At 37.6% G+C, this 25,148-nt stretch overlaps 2 protein-coding genes and 1 long non-coding RNA gene across 3 annotated transcripts in view; 2 read left to right on the forward strand and 1 right to left on the reverse strand.

The window, feature by feature from the left end:
* The first annotated feature begins 1,928 nt into the window (after positions 1–1,928).
* Positions 1,929–6,521, forward strand: DOT3 (Phototropic-responsive NPH3 family protein). The gene is made up of 6 exons (XM_089163325.1): positions 1,929–2,219; positions 2,356–2,425; positions 3,833–4,725; positions 4,848–5,109; positions 5,285–5,413; positions 6,150–6,521. The coding sequence occupies exons 1-6, from the start codon at positions 2,041–2,043 to the stop codon at positions 6,519–6,521; spliced, it is 1,905 nt and encodes a 634-aa protein (XP_089019451.1). The 5' UTR covers positions 1,929–2,040.
* Positions 5,901–8,281, reverse strand: LOC149009118 (uncharacterized). Its single transcript, XR_016174618.1, has 2 exons — positions 8,200–8,281; positions 5,901–6,810 (listed from the first exon to the last, which is right to left on the reverse strand). It is a non-coding gene; the product is annotated as an uncharacterized LOC149009118 (long non-coding RNA).
* Positions 8,282–9,879: 1,598 nt separating this feature from the next.
* Positions 9,880–25,148, forward strand: part of PAA1 (P-type ATP-ase 1) — a 28,899-nt gene continuing 13,630 nt past the window's right edge. Inside the window, exons 1-8 of the mRNA XM_089164343.1 lie at positions 9,880–10,477; positions 10,562–10,615; positions 10,990–11,143; positions 17,832–17,906; positions 18,070–18,347; positions 22,854–23,087; positions 23,833–23,931; positions 24,117–24,266. Coding sequence (XP_089020469.1) covers positions 10,031–10,477; positions 10,562–10,615; positions 10,990–11,143; positions 17,832–17,906; positions 18,070–18,347; positions 22,854–23,087; positions 23,833–23,931; positions 24,117–24,266 — 1,491 coding nt within the window. The 5' untranslated portion in view covers positions 9,880–10,030. The remainder of the gene's footprint in view (positions 10,478–10,561; positions 10,616–10,989; positions 11,144–17,831; positions 17,907–18,069; positions 18,348–22,853; positions 23,088–23,832; positions 23,932–24,116; positions 24,267–25,148) is intronic.

Consider the following 25,148-nt stretch of genomic DNA (forward strand, 5'->3'; position numbering starts at 1 on the left):
CAAACATCTAATTTTATAAATTATAACTCCATAGATTTGAAATTTATAAATTTGAAATCTCTAGATATTTGAAATCTCCAGACTCATGTAACCAAACAGGCCCTAAGCTCATGACTGATTCCGACATATTCGAAATCAAAATTTACATCCCAAATTTAATAAATTTAGCATTCAATTTTCAAGTTTCTTGCTTTTATCACCTAAAAATAAAAAAATTAAAAAAAAATAAAAGTTTATTGGAGCTTATTATACAAAATTTTGAGTTGGTACTGAACCCTTGGTCCAACCGGATCTAGGACCTTCGATCAAAGAACTTGAGTCGACTAGGGCTTGATCTTGTCTCCTCAAGATAGTGTGATGGAAGAATGGGAAGCTTGGCCAGGAGTGCTCAAGTCTAACGACAGGAGAAGCTCATAACCCTAGAGATGTATAGCTTGAAAGGACTCGGAGTATAGAGCTTGTCTTATCTAACTAGGATATTCAATATTAAATCCTTTGGATAAAGTGTCCACTAAGGTGCGTACAAAGTGAATATGGGACTAAATCTCAACTTGGGTTCAACACCAAATGAGTTGTAATGTCTCATGCAAAGATAGAATTAGAGCTATAGGAAGCCTATATCCAACATACATGGGTAGGTTAATTTGTATAGACCACACACCCTAGGTTCTCAATCCAAGGTAACCTAGAATCAAATACTCAAGCAACTTCTAAATGCTTTCTTCTATTTTTATTTTATTTTTTGAGAAGCTAAGGTTTATCCGGGCCAGTTTGCGCGCACCATGATTACATAAAGATCGAACCCACGACCTCTCCACTGAGAAATATGAATCTCTACCACTCTACCAATCCTGCATTAGCGAATGCTTTCCTCTTTTATGTTTCTTGGCTGGAAAGAATATACATATATACGTATGACTATGCGCCCACATCATATGTTTGCATATTATGTATACACAACTAGAGATCGTTCTACAACCATTGGCTCAAGGTAGATGAGGCATGTCTTTCAAATCAATCCATGCAATGAGAAGAAGATACTTGATCTACTATCAAAACCAAAGCATTATTGGCCATTGGCTCTAACTTCTACACTCCAAACAGTAGTTTTAATACTAAAGACACCATGTTTTATACTTTTAAATCCATCCCCCTATTAAATTAGTCAAGTAGAATAGCAACTAACTCCATAAAGAGGACCCAAATCTGGAGAAATGTTTAGGTAACAAACCTGTGTACTTGTGATATTTAGTCTCAGTGAAGATTTTATCCATCATATAATAAATAAATAAATAAAAGAAAAGAAAAAACCCTAGAAACCATTCTAGTTACCTTCTTGTAAACAGTTCTCATTTTATTTTTATCTGAGAGGTTATTTTTGGACGTGGATTGCATCTTTCTATCATCACATTCAAATCCCACCAAAGGTGGATTCTATATGAATGACCCAAAAAAATTTATGCTTGTGTGGTTATGCTTTGTTCATATTGTTTGTTGACATGCATGACCTACAAATACCTGAAACCTACCCCACCTTCAAATGGGATAGACTTGAATGTTGCGTGTTTAATGGACAATAATGTACTGTCAATGATCAAGATCAAAATTTCAGTTGAGATTTCGATCTCGACCATTGACAACACATTAAATACTCAAGACTGAAGTTGAACCCATTTACAGATTAGACAACTGGATTTAGAGAAGTAGATTATGGAGCCTCAACCCAGACGACAAATGGTTTACGGAGAAATGGACAGTTTTTGTAACAGATAGATTCAGTCTATCTCATATTTAAGTGGCCAGAAATAGACCACACATACCAATGCCGAAATACCCCGACATTCTTTTCTTCCCCCTGGCATCTTCAAGACAATACATCCTTCGTCTCTCAACCACAGATCCAAAATCCCGGCAATCTTTTCAGATCCAGGAGTGAAAAAATGACCTCTCAACAGCCAAATTTAAAACATTTCGCTTAGAACCACAAACTCTTCACTCATTCTTCTTCAAACACGACCCTACTGACCCCAATGTTTCCTTATGCTTCTATTTAAAGGTTTCTCTGAGCATGTTCGTGGTAGAGAAAGAAAGATGGCTACCATGAAGAACTCTTCTCAGTTCAGTCAAATGGAAAGCCAACGCAGTGACTCAAGCACTGCAATTTCGGCTAAACAACTCATTACAGCTACCGAGTGCTTCGAAAAGAAAGAACAAGCATGGTAACTAAATTCTGGAAACTAGAATCTTTGCTTTGTTCAAATAAATCAAAATACAATGATTTTTTCTTTCCATTCTTTTACTGTTATAGAATAAGCTGGTTTCCATTTTCTTGATGAACGTCGTTTCTATATGCAGGTTCGTGACTTCTAAAGTTCCAACAGATCTGACAATTCAAGTAGGAGACATCAACTTTTATGCTCACAAGGTAAAAAGCTCACTGGGTCATCGACCAATAGGCCAAAATGAAGAAGCTTTTAGACTTATAAAGATGTTATCTTTTCATTCTTTTGCCAAGAAGCTTTCGACTTGTGAAAGAGCTATCTTTTGCCGGTCAGTGGGTGGTCAAACCGGTTGAACCATCCTAAGATAAGAGCCAGTAGCTAGTACTTTTCCTCTACTTCTTTCTCACCATGCTAAGAACCGCTTGAGCCCTCCTTCCTTGTCCCTGCCACCTTTGTTGTGCTATGCCCTGATTTCCCTAGTTTTACATTGATTGATGAGAGGCTTCTGAAGTCTACTCGGTTGAAGACTGAAGATTTTGCAACTACTGCAATTTTCTTATGAGATTGTTGATATTAGGGCAATTCTAATTGGATTTTTTATTTATTTTTGGTTTGCCAACCCCAGCTTATAGACCCGTGTTCGATCTGCGTCGCGCACCTGACTATGGTGGGTGAGTCTCCCAGTAGGAATTTTTCGCATTCACAAGGATCCGATATCGAAATCTTGCTTAAGCGAACCAAGCTGCTTACCACTTGGACCAACCCCATTTGTCTAATTGAATGCTTTGCCAACTGCAACTCTTGTCATTTGAGAAGGAAAAGAAATAGAGAGCCTTATGTTTTGCTTCGTTATTATCTATGGTCATGTATTTTGCTTAACTTTCTCAGTCTATCGTTTAATGTATTTTTATATATTGAGATGGATATTACATGATACAAAGCAGAACTTAGAACTTTGACCATACCATAAGAAAATTTAAATTCTAACTCCCTAGTTAGAAGTGTTGGGTGTTTTACACGTGACCACCCCATGGGATTTAAAAGATTCCGATTTCCCAAAAGGAATATGGTCCCCAGGTCTTCAAAAAGTTAGCGAGCAGAAAGATGTCTAATGCGGCAATGCCAACCGCAAGTTTCTGAAAACAGGGCCCACCCCCTAGATGGCCCACCATTAAAAGAAGCTGGTCTTGCAGGCCCAGATTCTACAAGTAACATTTCTGGTTCTCAAATTGATTCCCATACAGGCATACACTGGCTGGTGTGGCGTTTGTCATTTCATTTTTTTAATCTGTGAAAATGTAAAGCTTCGTCTGGAAGCCAAACATTTATGAGGAGATAGAAGAACCAATCATTGTGATAATGTTTTTAGTCTTTTTTGTTTTCCCTTCTCATTTTCTTGGCTTCCAAACATAGCCTCTAAGAGAAGGGGGAAGGAAAAAAAAACCCTCCTCTGCAAGGGTCAAATGTGTTTCCAACGAAAACTCAAATTTGAGAAAATCTCAAGCAAGATCTATATCAAGTTGGGCCATGCGCCAATCTTGCAACCTTCAACAACATTACCTTGTAACTCTTAGTTTTGTTTAATGGGGCTTATACCTTTTCTTGGGCAGCATCCATTGACTTCAAGAAGTGGATATCTCAATCGAATTGATCAGCAGATGCCTTCAAAATTCGGTAATGATGTGAAGCTTAACAACTTCCCTGGAGGCTCAGAGACATTTGAGATCGTTCTAAAATTTTGCTATAGTCTTCCCATAGATCTGACTCCTACAAATGTAGCTCCACTAAGATGTGCATCAGAATTCCTAGAAATGACTGAAGAGTTTGAAGAAGGAAACCTCATCTCCAAGACTGAGGCTTTCCTCACATTTATAGTCCTCTCTTCTTGGAAGAACTCCATTACTGTCCTCAAATCTTGTGAGTCTCTCTCTCCATGGGCTGAGAACCTCCATATTATCAGAAGGTGCTGTGACTCCATTGCCTGGCAAGCCTCTAGGGACAGTATGGCAAATGGTGAACTTACTGGTGATGAAAGATGGTGGTTTGAGGAGGTGTCAACCCTTCGTGTCGATCATTTTGTGAGGATTATAAATATAATAAGAGCAAAAGGAGTAAAACCAGAAATTATCGGTGCATGCATTAAGCTCTATGCAGAGAAATGGTTGTGTGGTATTTATTCAGCATCAGAAGGCCATGGTCAGCTACCTGGAAGGCATGAGCTGCAATTGAGTATTCTGAGTGGAAAGAGGCATGAAGGGACTCCAGGGTACAACAAGGAACAGAGGGTGTTAATAGAGAGCTTAATAAGTGTTCTTCCACAAGAGAAGGAAGCTGTCTCATGTAAGTTCCTGTTACAGATGCTAAAGATGGCGACAGTGTATTCAGTCAGTCCAGCACTAGTATCAGAGCTCGAGAAGAAGATTGGAATCGTGTTGGAGAATGCCAATGCGGATGATCTTTTAATTCCAAACTACAGAGGTGGAGATGAAGAGAAGCACTCACTGTAAGTAGTCATACTACTTTCTTTTTTCTGCAGCCACTGCTATAAGCTTCTTACATTTTTTGAGACCAAACCATTGAATAATCTCTAATATATTTGATGTGGATAATGTTATGACTTATTAGAAATCCATCTGGAGAATGCACCATGCACGACACTGACTCAGTTCAAAGAATTGTGGAGTATTTCTTGATGCATGAACAGCAAAAGCACCAACAAACCTCTGAATATTCACAAGTTGGCAAGTTGTTGGACAAGTATTTGGCAGAGATTGCCAGAGATCCAAATCTTACTATCTCCAAATTCCAAATTCTTGCTGAAGCATTGCCTCCAAGTGCACGATCATGTGATGATGGTCTTTATAGAGCCATTGACACCTACCTCAAGGTATCATGTCTCTCATTTCCCAACCCCTAACCTGAACCTATAATTCTTTCTGATAGTTTTCACCCCCCCCCCCCCCCAAAAAAAAAAAAATCTTTCTGATAGTCAACCTGGTTTCAGTGAGTCTTAGATGTCTTGCAGCTAATCTCACACCCTTATTTGCCTGATCTTTTCACAGAGTCATCCTTCAATAACTGAGCATGATCGGCGGAGATTGTGCAAATTAATGGACTGTGAGAAGCTGTCACTTGATGCTTGCATGCATGCAGCACAAAATGATCGGCTGCCCCTCAGAACTCTCATCCAGGTAAATTTCAGAAATATTCAAAGCAGCACTATGATCAGTTGCACATAGGAGATCAATTGCACCTAAAACAAACCTTTTACACTTCAATTTTTTTTTTTAAAAGAAATGATATTAAGAGAAAGAGAAACCACCCGAAATATTACAACCTAGAGTATCTAAAAGTAAAGACCACCTAAAAAAAACCTGATTGATTTATAATTTGCACTATTTGCAAAACAAAATGGTGACAAATCAAACTTATTCATGAACTGCGAATGGTGGAACTCCCTGCTAGTGAACCAGTCCATGACTATGAGAACACTAGTACACCCATGTCCATTAGCAATAAACTATCACATGCTGGTCTTACCCCCCACCCAAAAAAAAAAGCATATGATGTGTGCTATTCTATATTTTCAACATTTAGATTAGTAATCTGATACTCTGACAGTGTTTTCTCTTTTTTATTTTTGGTGTTGGGGGTTTCCTCTTCCTCTTTTTTTTGGGGGGGGGGGTGGTGTTTGAGGTTTGGGTTTTCTGCCTTCTTTCAAATTATTGAATATTTGGAACCACTTTACTTCACCATATGAAAGAATGTCTCACGAGCATGCCCATCAAAAGAGCACATTTGTACAACACACAGAATGTACCTAGTCAAACTACACTTTCCTTTGACCACAATGCCCTAGACAGACCTAGAGATAATGCATCAATTGTCCATGTCACCGTTTCCTAACAGAGAGAAGGAGATTTGCAGGTGTTGTTCTCGGAGCAATTAAAAGTGAGGGCAGCAATCCAAGAAAAGGATCCAGTTCCAAATGAAATCACCGAACAAGAGACCCGCTGGACATCCGCAGAAAAGGAGATTGAAACTACCAGAGAAGAACTAGCAAAGGTAAAGACAACGCTGCAAGAGCTCCAAAAAGACTACTCTGAGCTGCAACAGGAATTGGTAAAGCTCAACATCAAGACAAAAAATTTACCTAGTTGGAGTAATGGATGGAAGAAGTTCAAGAACTCCACTTTCTTCCATGGAAAAATGGACTATGATGTAACTGGAGATTTGAATCAGAGTCACACCTCAATTGGTTCCAAAGGAAGCCGTCGAAGAAGGATATCTGTATCCTAAAACTCATCACCATCTGTCCCAAGCAAAATAAATCCAGGAGAGAGTCATAGATAACAGCAGAGGGTATCCTCTTCCCAGTTGTAGACTTGTTTCCTCCGTGACCTTAAAGCAAATCCATCAGCCAATGCATACATCAGTTTGCCTAAACATTGGCCTTTTGTTAGTTCAGTTAATATCAGGTTATCGTTGGTAGTCTCTCACAATAATTGTAATGAAGCTTGCATGTTCATTATGTCACTCTTTCCCTCAAATGATCTTTTCATAGACTCTGGAATTCCTACTTCTTTATCTACACATACAGAGAAGAAATAAGAGTTCATCAACTATCCTCATTTGAAAAGATCATCATTTTATATTAGGTGAAAACAGTCCAATTCGGAAATTCCAGCAACACCAGATATCATAAATTTTGGGGATGGCAAACAACTGTATTATCTTTGGCAAAATGGATTGGCAAACTTTATTTTCTATTTCCATTTCTCTTTTAATCTTGTAAAGCAGGGGGTTTTTAACTTGGAAATTGCAACAACAATCTGCCGGGGCTATTTACAAACTAAATCACTGCACAGTCCAAGTCCTTGTACCCTATAATGTCTGGGTTTCAGCTCCTCTCTGATACTTGATTTGGCAGTCATCTCCATCTAATATTAGGAGGAGCTGACACATCACCATTACAGATTAAATGGCGTCTAGATCACAACCAAGAATATACAACACCAATATTTGGATAAGCTTTCATGAATTGATCTAGTTATGTACAGAAAATGGTAACATTCAAATTTCAAATGTTATCTGTGGACAAATGTTTAGGACAGTTTTAAAATTTTAAAGTGAACGTTGTCACACTCTTGCAAAAGCCACGGTTAATAGCAGTAGACCTATTTCATACCCGACCGTCCAAATTTGGTAAAGAAAAGAAAGAAGTTAACTGAATAAAAAAATCCAACGACAGGAAGTACTGTTACATCAAACTGGTTTTCTCTTCATTGGAACAGTAAGTTGAATTGCAACCCTTTCTGGTTAAACCTTAAGAACATGAATGCTAAGGGAGACCAATCAAACATGTACTGAAAGGAACAGAGAGTTTAAGAATTCAAGAGAAACCTGAAAGGGGAGGATGTCCAATCGTCAGGCCAACAATTGACAACTACAGTGGAGAATTCACAGATTTCTTTTGATAAGTGGACTTCATGGATTTAGTAATGGTGCTTCGATTAGTTTCTCTACAAGCTATAATGGATCAAATTAATTGTAAAATATATAGAGCTTACAGAAGTAATCTGCATCATGCTATAAGGTATCTGGATCCAATCATGTATCGGATCACCTAGCAAGGAGGGCGAAGTCACTTTCAGGCATGACTAGTTGTCCTTTATCCACTCCCTGGCAACAGAATATTTGTAACTCTGTTTCCTCGACTCCTTAATAAATTCGTCTGGTTTACCAAAAAAAAAAAAAAAAAAATAGCAATTCAAATCCATTCCAACGGTTGTCGTAGTTTGAGAATGATGGACTTTAGATCGAACATGGATTTAGTTCTTCCTAGAAACATGTAAAAGCAGGGTATCACAACCTAATGTTGAAAGATTCTATCACAACGAAATGTCAAATGGCAAGCTTGAAAGACGAACAACAAAAGAAATTTCGGTGGAAGAAACCACCGTTACCAGAGACATACCTGTAACAAGGACGATCGCGGACTGATTCATGCCTGATCCCACTTGCGGGAAGCTTTGTTCTTTTGTTCTTTAGTTCCTCGACCACCATCTTTTGGCTATTTAAAAGAAAGCCGAAAAAAGAAAAGAAAAGAAGCCATTTTACCGTGTGGGCTTTTAGAAAGGAGATGTCGTTTTTTTTTTGGGTAATTTTCATCTGGACCCCTGAGGTTTGGTCTTTATCATTTTTAGTCCAAAAAAATTGAGACTTTGCATCTGCCTCCCCTATACTATAGAAAAAATCAATTTAAGGACAACTTATCACTTTTATGACAATTTTGCCCTTTTTAATTTAAATTTTTTTATTTTTACATTTAAGGGATTAAAGATCATCCTGAACTTTGTTGGTTCTAATTTTCAGAAAACCCTTTTCGTTAACAAGAATTCCACTTGCAGAATAAGTCATAAACTCTCTCCATGGAACTTCCTTTTTTTTTTTTTTCCTTCTCGTTTTTGCTTTTTTCTTCTTTCCACTTGCAAAATAAGTTATAAACTCTCTCTATGGTTCTTCCTTTTTTTTTTTTTCCCTCTCGTTTTTGCTTTTTTCTTCTTTCCACTTGCAGATCAAGTCATAAACTCTCTCCATGGATCTTCCTTTTTCTTTTCTTTTTTTCCCTCTCGTTTTTTGCTTTTTTCTTCTCTGTTCTTTGTGGTTTCAGATTTAAAAGATGGAATCATTTTCTCTTTGCTTGCTCTCCACTTTTAATATTGGAGAAGAAGAGGAACGATTACTGCCAGAATGAGAGAATCTGAAGTTTGTAGCCTTCAAGGACAGCAAAGAATAGAGGAAGTATACAAGTGAGAAAGTCATTTCACCTCCTCCGCCAGAGCCTGTGGAGACTCCTCCGATCGCTCAAACCGTTAAAGAGCAACAAAAAGAAAAAACGGTAGCAAGAAAACAGCAGAATTCCAACTGCTTCTGCTTATTTTTTTTCTTCTGCTCTGCACTTTCTCAGTTTTGCTGTCACAAAACCTCATCTCTTTAATCCACTTAGATTGGATTCCATCTCGATTTCTGTGTCTGTAGTTTGTATTCGTTTCTCCAGGATGGATCTGTTTCTGATGCTCCCAATCTTCATCTCAATCGTGTGAATACGAATTCGGTTTCTCATTAATATCTCAATTCCGATCAAATTTCAATCGATCTGCTCTTTGGTGAAGAAGAAATGAAGGTTCCTTGTTCAGATCTGAAAACCCACGTGGTCTGCAACCCTAATTTTTTTCTTTTCTTAATCTTCAATAGGGATTTGGGAATCGGCATGAAGGAGGGTTTGATTTTGTAAATTTATAAACTTAACTCCTTTAAATGTAAAAATATAAAAAAAATAAATTAAAAAAGAAAATAAGGATAAATTCGTCATAGAAGTGATAATTTGTCCTTAAATTGACTTTTTCTATAGTACAGGGGAGGCAGATGCAAAGTTTTAGTTTTTTTGGACTAAAAATGACATAGACCAAACCTCAAGGGTCTAGATGAAAATTACCTTTTTTTTTTTTTAGTCTTTTTCAAACATTTTTCGGTCCTAATTTACCCGATGCCGAAAAACCCTAGTTTCTTGACCCGGATAGACTCGCAGATGACTCTTTCCGGGTTTCAATTTAGATTCAGCATTCTTACAAGAAAACGTGCCCGTAATCTTCCTTCTTTTTCTTTTTTTTTGTGGTCAGTGTCTGTAATCTTCCACATGGCAGATAGACCAATGACGTGATCGAAGAACTTACGCTATACCCAAACCCCTTTAACTGCTGCTTCGGTTGCTAACCATCTTCACCTTATCCTGCGAAGCAGCTCCAATGGAGTCCACTGTTTCAGCTGCAACTTTCTTCTCTTTATCCAAAGCGCTAAATTCATTTCCTAAGCCGCTAGTCTTGGGTCTTCATTGCCATTTTTCTAGAACTCTAAATCGAAGCCTTCAGCAGCGATCGTCGTTTGGTAGAATCAAATGTATCTCCGGTGGCGATTTTAGGAAACCAAATGATCTAATTTCAGTCATTTCCTCTGGAATTTCGTTACGGACTTCGAATGTTTCTGGTCCACTGTCGTCTCGTTTCGCCTGTATATCGAGGTATTCTGCTGCTTCCTTTTCTTCAGGCGGTGGGAATGATGGGGGAAGCAGAGGCAGCGGTGGCGGCGGTGGAGATGATGGATCAAATAACTCAGAAACAAATTCAAAATCTATTATGGGAGAGACTGATAAGGTTTCGGCTTCGTCTCCCGATGTAATAATTCTTGATGTTGGGGTAAGTTTATAGTTTTTCTATTAAAATTTTGCACCCTATGGTTTGTTGCATATTCGCACTGGTGTCATGGATTTAGAAATGCAGGGAATGACATGTGGAGGATGTGCAGCGAGTGTGAAACGAATATTAGAAAGTCAAGTAAGTTTTATCTATAGTTTCCCCCAAAATTTTTTTGCTATAGAAGTTGCCTACTGTTATATTTCTCTTGCTATTGCTAAATGTTGCAGCCATTGTTAATTGCTGATCCAACATTTAATTCTTCTTACGCTTCACATTATTATTTATCTCCCATGAAAGATTTAATATGCTGGAAAGAAAGCTGTAGAATTGCATTCCCCTAACCAAGCCAAAAAGCTTTCACCGCCTTTTCTGCACCCTTTCCCATTTACTGTATATCTGGATCCTGTCGTTTTATACTATACTTGGTTCCCTGTTGGTAACATGTATCAATATTTTGCTACTCAATCTCATGTACCAACAGCAATGATGTTGTATGTATATGACATGACCAGCCCCAGGTGTCTTCTGCCAATGTCAATCTTGCAACTGAGACAGCAATTATATGGCCAGTAGCAGAAGCCAAGGTTTCCCAGAATTGGCAACAACAGTTAGGAGAGACTCTTGCTAAGCATCTGACTGATTGCGGGTTTAAGTCCAATCTTCGAGGTATGCAATTACTGCATCTTTGTACTTCTGTTGGAAGCCATTGTTGCATCCATTAATTTATCACTTAAAACAGTTCCATGGATATCATCTCTCATATCTTTGAATTTGAGATTGATATCCTGATTATCTGCTTGTTGAAATGCATAGATGCTACCAAATCCTTTAGTGGCTTACAGGAAGAACTTTTGGTATCTAGAATCCAACCTATGATCCGTACGACAAAAAGGGAAAAAAAGATCAAAGTAATCAGTTGTATGATTGACAATTCATTACTGAATCCATGAGCCAACTACCATTTTTAAGCACCAAAAGAGAAACATAGTGGCAAAACGGCTGATTAAAACAAGATGTTCCATAAAATGTTGCTCACGACAGGGCAATATCCATATTGCTGAAATAAGCAATAGTGAACATGATGACAAAAAGGATTCAGGATGTAAATTGTCACCACATGAATGTAGTAGGGGCATTTAACAACTAGAATGGTTTCAGTGCTCACTCATAAACAATCCAAGGTTAAGAACTTGGTCTTCTAAGAATCAGCTGACTGACCAATATGTCTCTTTGGTCCCTTTTGGAGATTACATGTGGCAGTGACTACGCTGGGACAACCTTAGAGCTGATAGCATGGAGTATTCCCATATGATCCCATCTCCAGTACTTGTTCACCTTTTTAAACTGATCATGCTCTCCTGCAAGTATCCAATCACCCAACAACTCATTGAATACTGAAGTAGAGAGGTGATCCTTAAACTTGCTTTAAACTTCGCTGCTTGCTTGTTCCAAATAATTAGGATCAGACTCATTAAGTCTATAAAGCCAGAACTGATGGAATACTCAACTCTGCATCATATTAGAAAAATGCTCGAATAGGGCCAAACTTTCTGTCCTGGTTGCTGAAGTCAAGGCCTAATGGAATTTGCCTCAACTGAGTCTTGGTGATTTTGCCAGTTTCAAGGTTTATTTCTTTCACAGGGTCTAAGATATTCTGTTCCTGGGGATATGGGAATTTGGTCTAGAAAGAGACCTCTCTCATGGTTCTTGGCACTAGAGGGAGTATTGGGGTTTGGAGTTTAATTAAACAACCGATTCATCTCGATATCAAGGTTATGGGACATCAGTCATCTAGATAGCTGGTCTTTGTGAGGAATGGTTATGGTACATCAGTCATTGCTGCTAGTTAATGTATGGATAGCAATCATTACTAGTTGGTGTAATCTTTATATTAAGATGCTGGGTTTCTATTTGTAAAATCTCCCAATATAATTTGATTTGATTGACAAATAAAAAAAATGAGGAATAGTTTTTTTTAAGAAAACCATTTTGATTCCTACGTCTGCATAAAATATAAATAAATAAGTTCCTTGCTATTCAAACTTCTAAAAAATTTGGGTGAAAATCTTATTGCAAAAAAGACCATACTCAACCCCGCAAGAGGTGGAATTCCAGGGGTTCTCCTCCCCACCTCTTTCTTTGGATTGGTTTCTTGCATTCAATTCTTCCTTAAAGCTTTCATCTTTTTGGGGGATGGGGGTGGGGGTGTGAGATTTTCTCTTGAAGTTCATTATCCATGGATTTCAGTCAAGATAATCACTGATGTGTTAGACATGCTTCAGGTTGGTTTCTCATTGCTCTTTTTATCGGTTTTAAATAATTCACAGGAGCCAACAACTGTTTTTTAGTTTCAAAGAAAAAACAACTGTGTTTAGTGTTGCCCACTCCTTTCTTCTTCAAATTTGAGGTCTGCACTTATAGTCTATGGAGTATGTTCTCCTTATAAATGCTGGATCTTTTTTTTTCTGTTTTCGTGATTTGTACCGAGTCGTGTTGCTAAAAATTTCAAGAGACAAGCAAATAGTGTTTGGATATCCTTCTTTTTAATTTTGCTGGTAAATGTTTATTTTCTTAAGGGTGTGTTTCTTGGATTCTTACATAATAACAGTTGTGAAGACTTTCCTGTTTGCCGTAGAGCTCATTTTTTTCCTTGGTTGGCAACTCTTTCATATTTAGTTAGCAGACTTATTAGCTTCATAAGGGGTTTGAGTATAATGCAAGTTGTTTAAGCATATGATTTCTTATTGAAATTTTGGCTGATTGAACCAAGCAGTGCATAATCCTGTCTTATCAACTCTTGACCTGGACAAAATAAGTTCAAAATTTTGTTCATCTCAATCAAGTGATGGATCAAGTTCCATCACATATCTTGATGGAAGAGTCAAAAGTACCATATCAGGCTTTCATGTGATTTATGTAAAGATTGGTGGGTAATTGACAGGTCAAGGAGCTAATGTAGGAGAAATTCCATCCTAAGGATGCCAAAGGTGTTCTAAGCAGCATCTCTGCTGGAGATGGTATGTCACTATTTTGTTGGGTTTTTCCATTTCATCGTGACTCAAAGTGTATATTGGAAGCTTCTTGTTCATCGCCTTTCAGTACTCTAGATAAGCATAGGTTCTAAAGTCAAGTCTACTAAATTCTTTCTCCTTCAATAGGTGGGGCTCATCAGCTGCAGTTGGAGGATTTGGTTTGGAAGAGATAATGCTTACCTTGAGTACATTATTCTGGATCAATGCAGTTAGCCGATCCCAATATGACATTTCTTTTGGATATCATTTGTTCACCCGAGACTAGCATTCCTTGAACAGTTTATGTGTCAGATTTGAAATGTAATTTCAGGAAATCCGTTCATGTTTCGTTTAGTCTGTCCCAATGTCTATCCAATTCTGCATTTCTGATTTGCAGTTAGTGCATAGGATCTTCCCTAGCTCACTTTTTATCCATGGCTTAGCAAAAATCTCACTACGTCATATGGATTTTGATTTGTTTGGTAGTGAATCTTATTTCTTACATAGCCTTTAATTAACTTCTTCATTTGGGAAATTTTCATCCTGCTATGACTGTTCTTATCGTTACAGATACAGCTCATCTTAAATATCAGCGCTAGCGGTAATTGGTTCTCACTTTTCTTGATAGATGATAATCCTCTGATAAACATACAAACTATTGGTCAAATTGAGATGAGAACTATATAAAGCCCAATCTACAAGAGAATTTGTTAGCGTTTGGCCTTCTCAAGACTAGCTTAAAACTCAGGGGACTCTTCGACTATTGAGAACATGACTTGGCCAGTAATCCAGTACTTATATTTGAAAGCCTTGAGATAACATTGAAAAGTTTCTTGCAGTATGGGTCTTGATGTAAATATTCACTATATGAATTTGAACGTCTTGAAATGTTAGTGTTTCGACCCTTTTTACTTCCTAGTCCTATTGTTTAGTCCTACTAATTCTTTAGCTTCACATGGCTCTTTTGCATTTGATTTGCTCATTTACATATTTAAATAAGTGCAAATTTCTTCATTAATGTTATTGGGGCAATTCCTGGCATTTAATTTTGATGAAGCAGATCCAAGCTTTTAAAAAATCATTGTGAAATGAATGAAGTGAGGTACCCTGTTGGTGTTGATTACTGTAAGAGAAGATTTTTTACAATTGGCTTCTTTTTAAATGAAGATACTCAGTGAGGAATCTCCTATATTGTCTTTTATGATTTCCCATTGTCAATCCACCATGCTCAACAAATTAACCATCATCAACAATCACCAAAAAAATCAATGAGCACACCAAGAAGCAGGCTGTTTCCTCAATTGAAAACATTCTCTCCCTTCACTACTTACGAACATGTAAAGCAGTACGAGGTTAATTGAAACAGCTGGGTGGAAGTGGATGAGCCTTGTACTGCATTACAAGTTCTTATGTAGTGAAGGGAGAGGATGTTTTCAATTTAGGAAACAGCCTGCTTCTTGGTGTGCTCATTGATTTTTTTGGTGATTGTTGATGATGGTTCACTTGTTGAGCCTGGATTTTGCAAATTATTAACCCCTTTTTGGTGCATTTTGCACTTTCTATTGGCTCTTTATCTTTAAGTGGTACCTAAGGCCTTAAGCTCTAATTGTGTAATGTCTTGTAAGGAACTTAGTATCTATTCTTTTTCTTTGGAGTGTACTTAGAAAGAGAGATGCCTGTTGTCAGAGGAAAAAATCCTTACGAGGATGACCTGTCTGCCATGGTGATTGCTCTCTGTTATGAGCATATTTTCTGTTTCTCCTGTAAAGCACAGTTTTCTTGTTTTGGTTGGTGGATGTTGAACCCTGATTTGTTTTCTTCAGAAAATTTGATAGAAGGGTGGGGTTATACTTAAAGTTTAGCTGAAAACATTGTAGATGGGAGGTTGAGTTGATTTCCTGAACCATAATTATTCTGTAATGAGCTAATCCATCATTTCTCTTGGTATTCTGAAGGTCCAAGTCCACAAATGTATTTCCTTCTGACTTCAGTAGCTTCTTGTCAAGTTAACCTAGGATCTGAATCACAGGCCTTTCTTACCTCTCCCCACCCCCCAAAGAATTAGAAAGAAGGAAACTCCGCCTTCTACCCCGTCTTTCTTTTTCTCATAGTTACTTTTTAAAAGGGAAGGATCCGGCATTTGCAGACAATTAACAGAGTGATACTAACTTAAGCATTCCCCAAAGAAGAAAGAAAAAGAAGTCATTGGGTGCAATAACATGGTTGTCCTATGCCTTTCCCTTTTCTCCCCATTCTCTAATTGAAAACCAGTATATTTTCCCAGATGCAATATTTGGTGTTCTTCAATGGTTCACTATCCAATCTCAGATCACAATGTACTGCTGATACCATTGCATTTGGAATGGAAGTTTATAAATCCCACTTCTTGTTTTCCTCACTTCACCTAGCAGGGATCTAATAGCAGCGAATTTAAACTGAATTGGCCCCTATGCAACTTTGAATATTTTTAGTCTGAGCACTACTTGAATTTAATTTGATATCCATCATATAAACAATTATATTATTTGTTAAACCCCAAACTATGAGTGCATTATGTCAATTCTATTTTCAAAACTGAACATAACTGTCATTAGTTTACACTGCATAACAAATTAAAATAAATCAGATAAAGTCATAAAGTACAATCTTTTGTGCTAGAATCGGTGAACCATCATAACACCTCTTAAATTTTATTTTTCTCTTACATCAAAATGAAATAGTCGTTTTTTTTTTATAGAAATAAAAGTTAGATTACTGAGAAGGACGGTTACATAGATTGGTTACATCTATAGTTATCCAAGTATTTTTTTAAAACACTTGATGACCTATAAGCTAAAGTTTTGAACCATTGTTCAAGGGTGGGGTTCTGAAAAGTACTAAATATTGCTTCTACAAGAAGTCAGACTTGCCAAAATAGGGACATAAGCAATCGGCCAATTCTTGTGCTTCATGGGTTGAAAGAGGTCCACTGTTTGCTGTAGATTGCACCAGATGTTGGCAATCTTTATATATGAAGATTGGGCTCGATCAATTCCTATGTGAAGACCAATAAGGGAGTATTCTTTCACTCTCAACCAATCTTACTTTACCCCCCTTCTTCTTCCCACCTTAATTCCCCCCTTTTTACCAAATTTGCCGACCCCCCAAGCAGCTATGAATCAATATCTTTAAACAAAAAGAGTAAGAAATAGAGAAATTATCTGTCCTTTCCGTAAAGCCATTCCTATTCTGTGAATTATAACTTTTATGTATCTTTTACATCAAAATAAAATGATCATTTTTTTTATCAAATTTGCCTCCTCCATCTGTGAAGCAATACTTCAAAACTAAAACAAAAGGGTGAAAGAAGTAGATAAATCATATGTCTTTTCAATGAAGTCATTCATATTCTGTGAAATTTCCATATGAGGCTAAATTTCAAGCAGCAACTCAGCCATGAAAGGCATCAGAGATTCCCCTGTACTTCCAGCCTAGGACAGCTGACCTTGTGGCTAAGGGATGATATGACCAAGGTCAGCTTCTATAGCTTTTTAAGAACTGTGGAGACCTTTGGCTTTGATGATAAAACCAAAAAGCCTCTACCACTTGGTTGCAACCTAAGTTTCTGAAAAGCCTCAACTAGTTGATATAACCAGTTAACATTAAGTGTAGAAATCCAGCAGGAGGAGAGGAAAAGGTGGGCCCTGGGGGCGGGACGAAGGACCTTGGGTTCATATAAGCGTATTGCAACACTAGAACAAAGATTTGTGATAAAGTGAACTTAAATGTTTCCAAAATTCAACCTTAGGGTGGCAGCACAGAGAAAGATAAGAAAGAGGAAGTGTAAAGAAACTGAGAAGACGGCGAGACGGTAAGCATTATATGTGCCCTGTGAAATGCAGATGTACCTACATGTATTTTAAGTTAGTATGTCATATAATCTTAAATTTGAAAAATTCCTACCTGTGAATGGCTTTTGGTTCGTTACCAAAAAAAAGAATGGCTTTCGGTTCTATAATCTGTTACATGTTTATTTATCTTAAATATTTAGGTTTTAATAAATGGAGCTGAAATTTTGGATTGGATACACAATATTTGAACTCCTATCTGATCACTCTTTAGATAGAAAACATCTGAGTGTGTTTAGTATCCATTTTATCTGGGGATATATACAAATTATTGAATAGGTATTCAGCTAGAATCTGGGTTTCTCATCAACCATTTTTATGAGGCACTTCTACTCTATACATTATCAGGGAAGTTAGGGTTGCTAATTGTTGCATCCTTCATGGTAATGGGATTAGAGTCAGTTCTATTTATATATGTATTTTAAATAATAAATTTTCTAAGTACTGTTGCTGCAGACTCTACAAGAGAGAATTTCTACACAGTATTCGAAAGAAAGATGGATGAAAAGCGTAAACGTTTAAAAGAAAGTGGTATGCTTCTTGCTAATTTTTGTGTAGTGATACTATCTGGGAATAATGACTGTTCTGGCTTCAAAGTTACCCTTTCATGGTGTTTTTGATCATCATATATGGATAAAGCTTTCTGGTAATGTCAGATTTGGATCAGGCTAATTAACTTTACTAATTTAAACAGGTCGGGGCCTTGCTGTCTCGTGGGCATTGTGTGCTGTGTGCCTCTTTGGTCATCTTTCTCATATCTTTGGAGCTAATGCTTCATGGATCAGTGCATTTCACTCCACTGGATTTCATCTGTCATTGTCTTTATTTACTTTACTTGGTCCTGGCCGCCAACTTATCCTAGATGGTCTAAAAAGCCTGATTAAAGGGGCTCCTAACATGAACACTTTAGTTGGTCTCGGGGCTTTATCATCTTTTGCCGTCAGTTCCACTGCTGCGCTGGTACCAAAACTGGTGTGTTACAATCCTTCAATTTTGTATGATTAGCTCACTTAACACTGGAATGAATATTAGTTTAAGACTTCAAATATTGAATTATATTTTCTGGTCCAGATATTTTTGGATATTACTATGCTTTTTCTTGGTCCTTTAATTAGTTTCTTTTTGGCATGTTTTTAGAAAGAAAATTAAGCTCAAACAGAAGTTTATGGTTGTCCTATGAGTGTTTCATTTTCAGTTCTCAAAATTTGCTGATAATGCTTCCATTGGTTATTGCCATTGTCCCCACCTCAGTCCTTTTGTTGATTGACCACTTGAATACAGTTTCACAACAATTTCCATTTAATGTTGACAAATACAGGTCAAAGTTTTAATTGTCTTTCAGCATGCCAGATTCTATTTCTTATCTTTAGTTTCTTTTTTATATGGTTTTCATTACATTCAGGAATGCAGTACCCTCCATTTTTCCAATGGAGTTCATCAGCCCATCCAAACATTAAGCCGCTGTAAGAAGAATGTCCTTAAAATTAATCATTTGCATTCCTGTAGAACAAAAAGTTCATCTCTCTTTGGAATTCCTTTGGTTGTGGATGTGAGATGTAATAAGTTCCATGGTTCAAGATCTCGCTCGCGACAGTCATCTCTCCCCCCCCCCCCCCCCCCCAAAAAAAAAATAAAAATAAATACATAGAGGTCTCACTCGAGTTGGAGACATCTTGCTCGAGATCTGATATTTTTTCCTGGCCAACTCGAGTGAACTCAAGGGCCCATCTTGGGGGTTTTTGAGGGTCAAGTTGGGCTTAGAGTTGGTATTTAGCCTATTTTTAGCCTTCAAACATTGGTGGCTTTAGATTTGTGAGAAGACAACCCTAAGTATAAGTTCTAAATCGGCCTTAAGTTTGGAATAGAAAGGCTGCAGGAATGAACATGCAAGGTTATAAAACATGAAATATAGAATCATTAGGACATATAAATGAAAAACAAGTGATAAGATACATCAAGTAACTTAAATAGCAATAGAATTCCATCCATATAACTATATAAGTACGATACAACATCACATTCTCGACTCTTGAGAGTACAATAAGACAATCATCATAAGTTCAATATGAATCATAAGTTCATAATAAAAGTATGAGCAAATTGCACTAGCATCCCAAAATTGAGGCCTTGAGGCACTGACACCCCACTTTATGTTTAAAAAGCACAAAGACCCCAAAATTGGATTTTCATTGGATATATTTGTTCAATTTGTCACTGAAAACCTTTCAAACATTGTTTATTATAGGAATATTTTTGAAAATAAACAGTGATTTAACTATTTTCAATGTTAAATTTGACAGATATATCCAATGAAAATCCAATTTTAGGGTCTCTGTCTTTTTTAAACATAAAGTGGGGTGTCAGTGCTTTAAGGCCTCCATTTTGGGGTGCCAATGCAATTTGCTCTAGAAGTATTGGGTATGGCTCATGCTTCACATTCTGTTGCCGACGACCTTCTCCCCAAAGCACAAGAGATTCCCTATGAATGGGGAGGGATTGGGGGGGGGGGGGCGCTTGTAGAGGCCTATATGATTTTGGGCCTTGGCATTTCCTTTGTAGATTGGGCTTGGGCCGATGAATAGTTGTTGTGGCCTTGGTTGAAGAACTTCTTCAAATTGCCTTACTTGATCTTTCTTTCTTGATATAGATGTGTTAAACCTTGCTGCATGTCAAGATCCGGCATCAATCCTGCAAAAAATAAGACAAAAAGAAGGTTTGAAAGGTCTCAACGAGTTGGGAGGCGAGAGAGAGTGAGATAGGTCATGATCTGGACCTATCTCACTCGAGAGATGATAAAGTGGCTGTGTGGACTGAGATCTCGTTGCAAACCTAGATCTCGGTCGAGATTTACTATAAAGGAGATCTCATGCTCACTATCTCAAAATAGCGATATCTCGGTGAGATCTCAAACCATGTTAAGTTCATTTTTGGTGGTAGAAAAAATTGGTTATAAGAAACCCTAAGCCCATCTAGTAGCACCAAAAACCTTTGTCGTGTACTGACTATTTGATATTGTTTCCATGATAGTTAAAGTTCACCAAAGATAAAAGAAATGTTGTGCATGGTCTGTTTAACTTTCTTGACTATGAGTGGGCTTTTTCAACCACACTGACTATTAATCAGTAGGGTCTTCCATGCCAGGACTTCTACCATTGTATTTCCAATGACCAAGCCGAAGTTGCTCTTGAGCTACCAAAGAGGAATTGTCAACAGATGTTCAGACCTCCATATCTCTCCCCATGGGAGATATAGATCAGACCAAAATTGTCCAAACTGAAAGGTAAAAATGTGGGCATGTCTACAAACTTTGAATGCTAACAGAGCTGCCATGTGGCACATAATAACGGCCATTAATAGAAGCATTTATGAATTGGCCATGTAAGACGTATTCATCCTATATATATATATATATATATATATATATATATATATTGGAATATTTTATTCATTAGTATGAAACTGTGAAGCTGTATGCGAAAAGAAAAGGTTAAGCACTTCCAAAAACATGTATATTCAAAAACATAAAGTTTATCTGTACAGTTGTTATGTATCTGACAAGATGAAAGGCGAATTGCTGGAGCTGGCACATTAACTAGATAGAAATAACACTTGCCCAGGTTTATAGTTACTGCGCATTCCATCCCGAAGGGTTGGTTTGGGCCCCCTATAGGTCAGCACAAATGGGAGGAGGAAAGATGCCTTGTTGATATAGGGAGAAACCATAAAAGCACTAGAATATAATGCATGTGTACCTGTTGGCCAGACTGGCAATGGGCCCATAGGTGATAGGCCTTGATGGATTCTCAATCTTTACTGGTCTGTAAAAGCAGTAAATAGTTAAACCACTGGCTTCGCTTCTGCTGGGTAGTTAATAAACCATTATGGGTCTAAATTGTGGTTATTGCCAGACAGAAGTCTGGCTCTGTACCCAATTTTCAAATACTTGAATTGGCTCTCCAGTTGAAACATGAGATACTTGAGAGTATACAATTTTTTTTTTAATCCATCTAGAATATTGTCTTGAATGGATAGTGCTAACATGTGAAACTATAACAGTACTAGCATATGCGGCAGGTTGTAGTCATAGGTCTAGATATCCAGTTGAGAACTTGAGATCTGATCCTGTGTTACCTTCAAAAAGGTCCAAAGCTGGCTTCCTAAGTAGATGATTGCTGGTCAAGACTGGTATTATCTTAAAAATCTTGTCATTTGGTTACCTTTGCTTCTATTGGATCACTTGCTCCTTGATGCAGCTGATGTTGGAGGTGAAGTAGTCTCTTTGGCATTGTGTTAGTGGAGCAGAACTGCAGAAGCACAAGTGATCGGTTAATTTAATGGCATGGACTTGTTTGGGGGTTGATGCGGCTATGCCCTCTGTTCTATTTTGTCCTGTCTTTCTTTCTGAATAAATTCTTCTGCCGTTGATCAACAGAAGAATAGGTCAGGGGATTACTCATTACTTGTTCCAGCCAGCTCAGAACCCAATCCTACATCACAGTTGCTTGCTTCTATATACTTTCTAACCTTCACCAGTGGGTTGAGAAGTCCAGATAAGTATATCATTGTCACATGTTGACCTAACAACTGGCCTTTCTGTGGGATAAGCGAGGTTCAAAGTATTGATATCATGTATCATATTGGTTGTTGATTTAAAGACTTCTATTTTATCATATAGTATCATATTGGAGATATGTATTGAATGCTATAGATAAGCGCAAAGATATACTTTTGAAGCAAAGACAACTTAAACAAGCAACATATAACAAGTGTCATAAACACTGAAGTCACTTTCAACTGGCTCCTTTGAGGAAGAACTGAGACAACCTGTTAAAACCTAAGAGGTAAGCTCTCCTAGGGAGGCAGGGCCACGGGAGAACACCATGGATCTGATGCATTGCTGTGTTGTTTTTTATTCTAGGAAAAATGGCTGCCTTTTGTTGGTTATGAAAACAAACTGCAGAATTCTAAGGTTTTGCTTAAGCCATGATTAATGAGAAACTTGACAAATGCAGCTTACAGCTCCACAACAAATGCTTCCATTGGTATCGTGAATCACATTAAATAAGGGACAAGGAAATACAACTTATGCCTCCTTTCTTCCTTTTTTTTTTTCTAACTGCCTCTATATAGGAGGCTGCCAGCATCGTACCAAAAGCACGTCCACGATTATTGATTGGTTCGTAATAAATTTGTCAGTTTTAGTTGTAGTGAATATGATTAATTGTCTTCAAACCCCCCCCGGCGGCGCCAAAAAAATAATATTATTAATGGTGTCCATTGTTTCCTATATGAACCATGTCGAACTTGATGTTATTTTTCTGGTAGTGTACTACAGTGAATCTTTCATATGCTTTCTTCTAGTGCTTTGTTAAACTTGTTGTTGTAACTTTAATCTCAAGTTGGTGAGTAGTCCTAAACTTATAAATTGGAATGAGAATGACACGTAATGTTGTAGTGTTCATATGTTCTCCCATGCAGGGCTGGAAGGCATTCTTCGAGGAACCAATTATGTTAATAGCATTTGTTTTGTTAGGAAGGAATCTTGAACAGAGGGCAAAACTGAAAGCCACCAGTGATATGACTGGACTTCTGAGTATCCTACCATCAAAAGCCCGTCTTATGGTTGGTGATGATGAAGAAAATCTGCAGTCAGTAGTTGAAGTTCCTTGCAACAGCCTCTCTGTTGGTGACAGGATTGTTGTACTGCCCGGAGTGAGTAAACTGGTCCTTCTGTTTCCTTTTTGTGTCATTTGTACTTGTTTTGCTTGAGTGAAACAATCAAAGGTGATGCATTTCTGTATGCCGACAATAAGAACCCGTTCTTGTACATCCTTAATAACTGCCATATGCAGTTTAATTGGGGGCCAGATTTGTGTCCATGGCCCGTGAAATCATCTAATGATGGTTAAAATTTCAGACTGTGACTTTTTAGGGTACCATTACGGAGGTTCAATAAACATATGTAAACTCGAGTAAGTTGAGCTCAGCATGAAAGTCAAGGGGGAACACCCATATATGGTGTGTACATCATTGAGATAGACTACCAGAGAGGAAGGGGAAGAAAAAAAGGAGCACTGATCCAAATCTAATCAATGATCAGCCTGCTAATTATTAATCCATGTGGCTGAAAAGTTGGTAAACACAGTAATCTTTTTCTAATACAGGCATGCAGAAACATATTTATATTTTTTCCATTTTTAGATTGAATAACCCTGTTCATGCTCCTGGCTATACTAGTTTTATTGAACCTCTGTACATTTTCATGTTTCACTTGTATGTACTGTTGCTTTATTCATTTACAAGTTTTGCATAAAAGATGATCGTTATTGGTTTATCAGTTGAATAGAATTGCAGGCAATGTGCACTATTTGCTTCCTGTTAATGAAGAAGCTTTTATTGTAGTTTCCTGATCTGTTTCATATGAATTCTTGGATGTGGATTTTTTTGCAATGTTCAGGACCGCATACCAGCAGATGGAATTGTTAGAGCTGGTAGAAGCACAGTTGACGAATCAAGTTTCACAGGGGAGCCACTTCCAGTAACAAAACTTGCCGGGGTATTACTTTTATACCAAATTATATGTATATATTTATGAGACATTTGGTATCCAGTTCCTATTGCCCTGTGTTTATGTTCCTCAGAAGGAATGTTTAGAGGGCTTGTGTTTCTGGTTGTGATTTAGCACTTATTAAAATATGTTTACATATTATCAAAGCTAATATTAACTTTCCTATTTGCTAGTCTGAAGTTGCAGCTGGAAGCATAAACTTGAATGGTACGCTTACGGTTCAAGTGAGAAGGTCAGGTGGTGAGACTATGATGGGAGACGTTGTTCGTTTGGTGGAAGAAGCACAGAATAGGGAAGCTCCTGTACAGCGGTTAGCTGACAAGGTGCTGTGTTCCTTATCTCATTTCAGTGAGAAAGCAGAATAAGAACTTATTTTGGGCAGTGATTTTATCAGAAGGTTGATGAATTAGGTTCTACAAATTTCAGGTTTTGGTGGAGTGGTTAGATTTAACATAGTCAACTTACACCTGCAGAGTTTCTTATCCTGTTTAAATCTTACTGTTCCTGTATTTTGTATCAATCTAATGCAAAAGTTGATGTTGAAGTAGGGAAAATCAGCGAGATTGATGTCAACCGGGTTCCACACGATAAGGAAGATCAAGTGTTATCTTTTATTTTATTCTTTTTTCCCCCTTTCCTGTTTCAATATGAAAAAAGGAATGTAGAAGGAGATACAGAAAAAGGAGGGGGGGGCGCCGAGTAGGTTCAGCTCTTTCAACACATCATCCTCTCACCGAGCCACCTAGGGCCCTTCACCGACAGCTTCTATCCATTGTTATATCTCACAGCTCCAACCATTACTCTTCTCTCCAATGTCCATCCTCTGCTCTGCCTCATAGACCTGTTATAACAATTAAGAAACTAAAGATTCCTAAAAAGATGGAACTACTGATTCATAAAACCTATAAAGTAGAAATTTCCTGTGAATCGTAGCTGCCATACATCAAAATAGAAATTTCTATTTTAGAGAACCAAGTGAAAATAGTGAGACCCAATTAAAAACTTAAGGAATAGAAATTTAAGCCTACTGTCTGACCATGAAAATAAAAAAAAAACTTGGTAGAATTAGAATAGAAGCTTTCTCTCACAAGATCCTTTAAAAAACATCTCCAAGCAAGGCAAAGATGGGTTCTGACACTGTTCATGTGAACAGCACTGTGAAAACTGGTCTTTTTGTCTTCATATGATCTACATCACAATCTTTA

This window comes from Hakea prostrata, chromosome 7 (genome assembly GCF_041222555.1).
Source record: "Hakea prostrata isolate BN-2017 chromosome 7, UWA_Hpros_2, whole genome shotgun sequence".
Taxonomy (NCBI): domain Eukaryota; kingdom Viridiplantae; phylum Streptophyta; class Magnoliopsida; order Proteales; family Proteaceae; genus Hakea; species Hakea prostrata.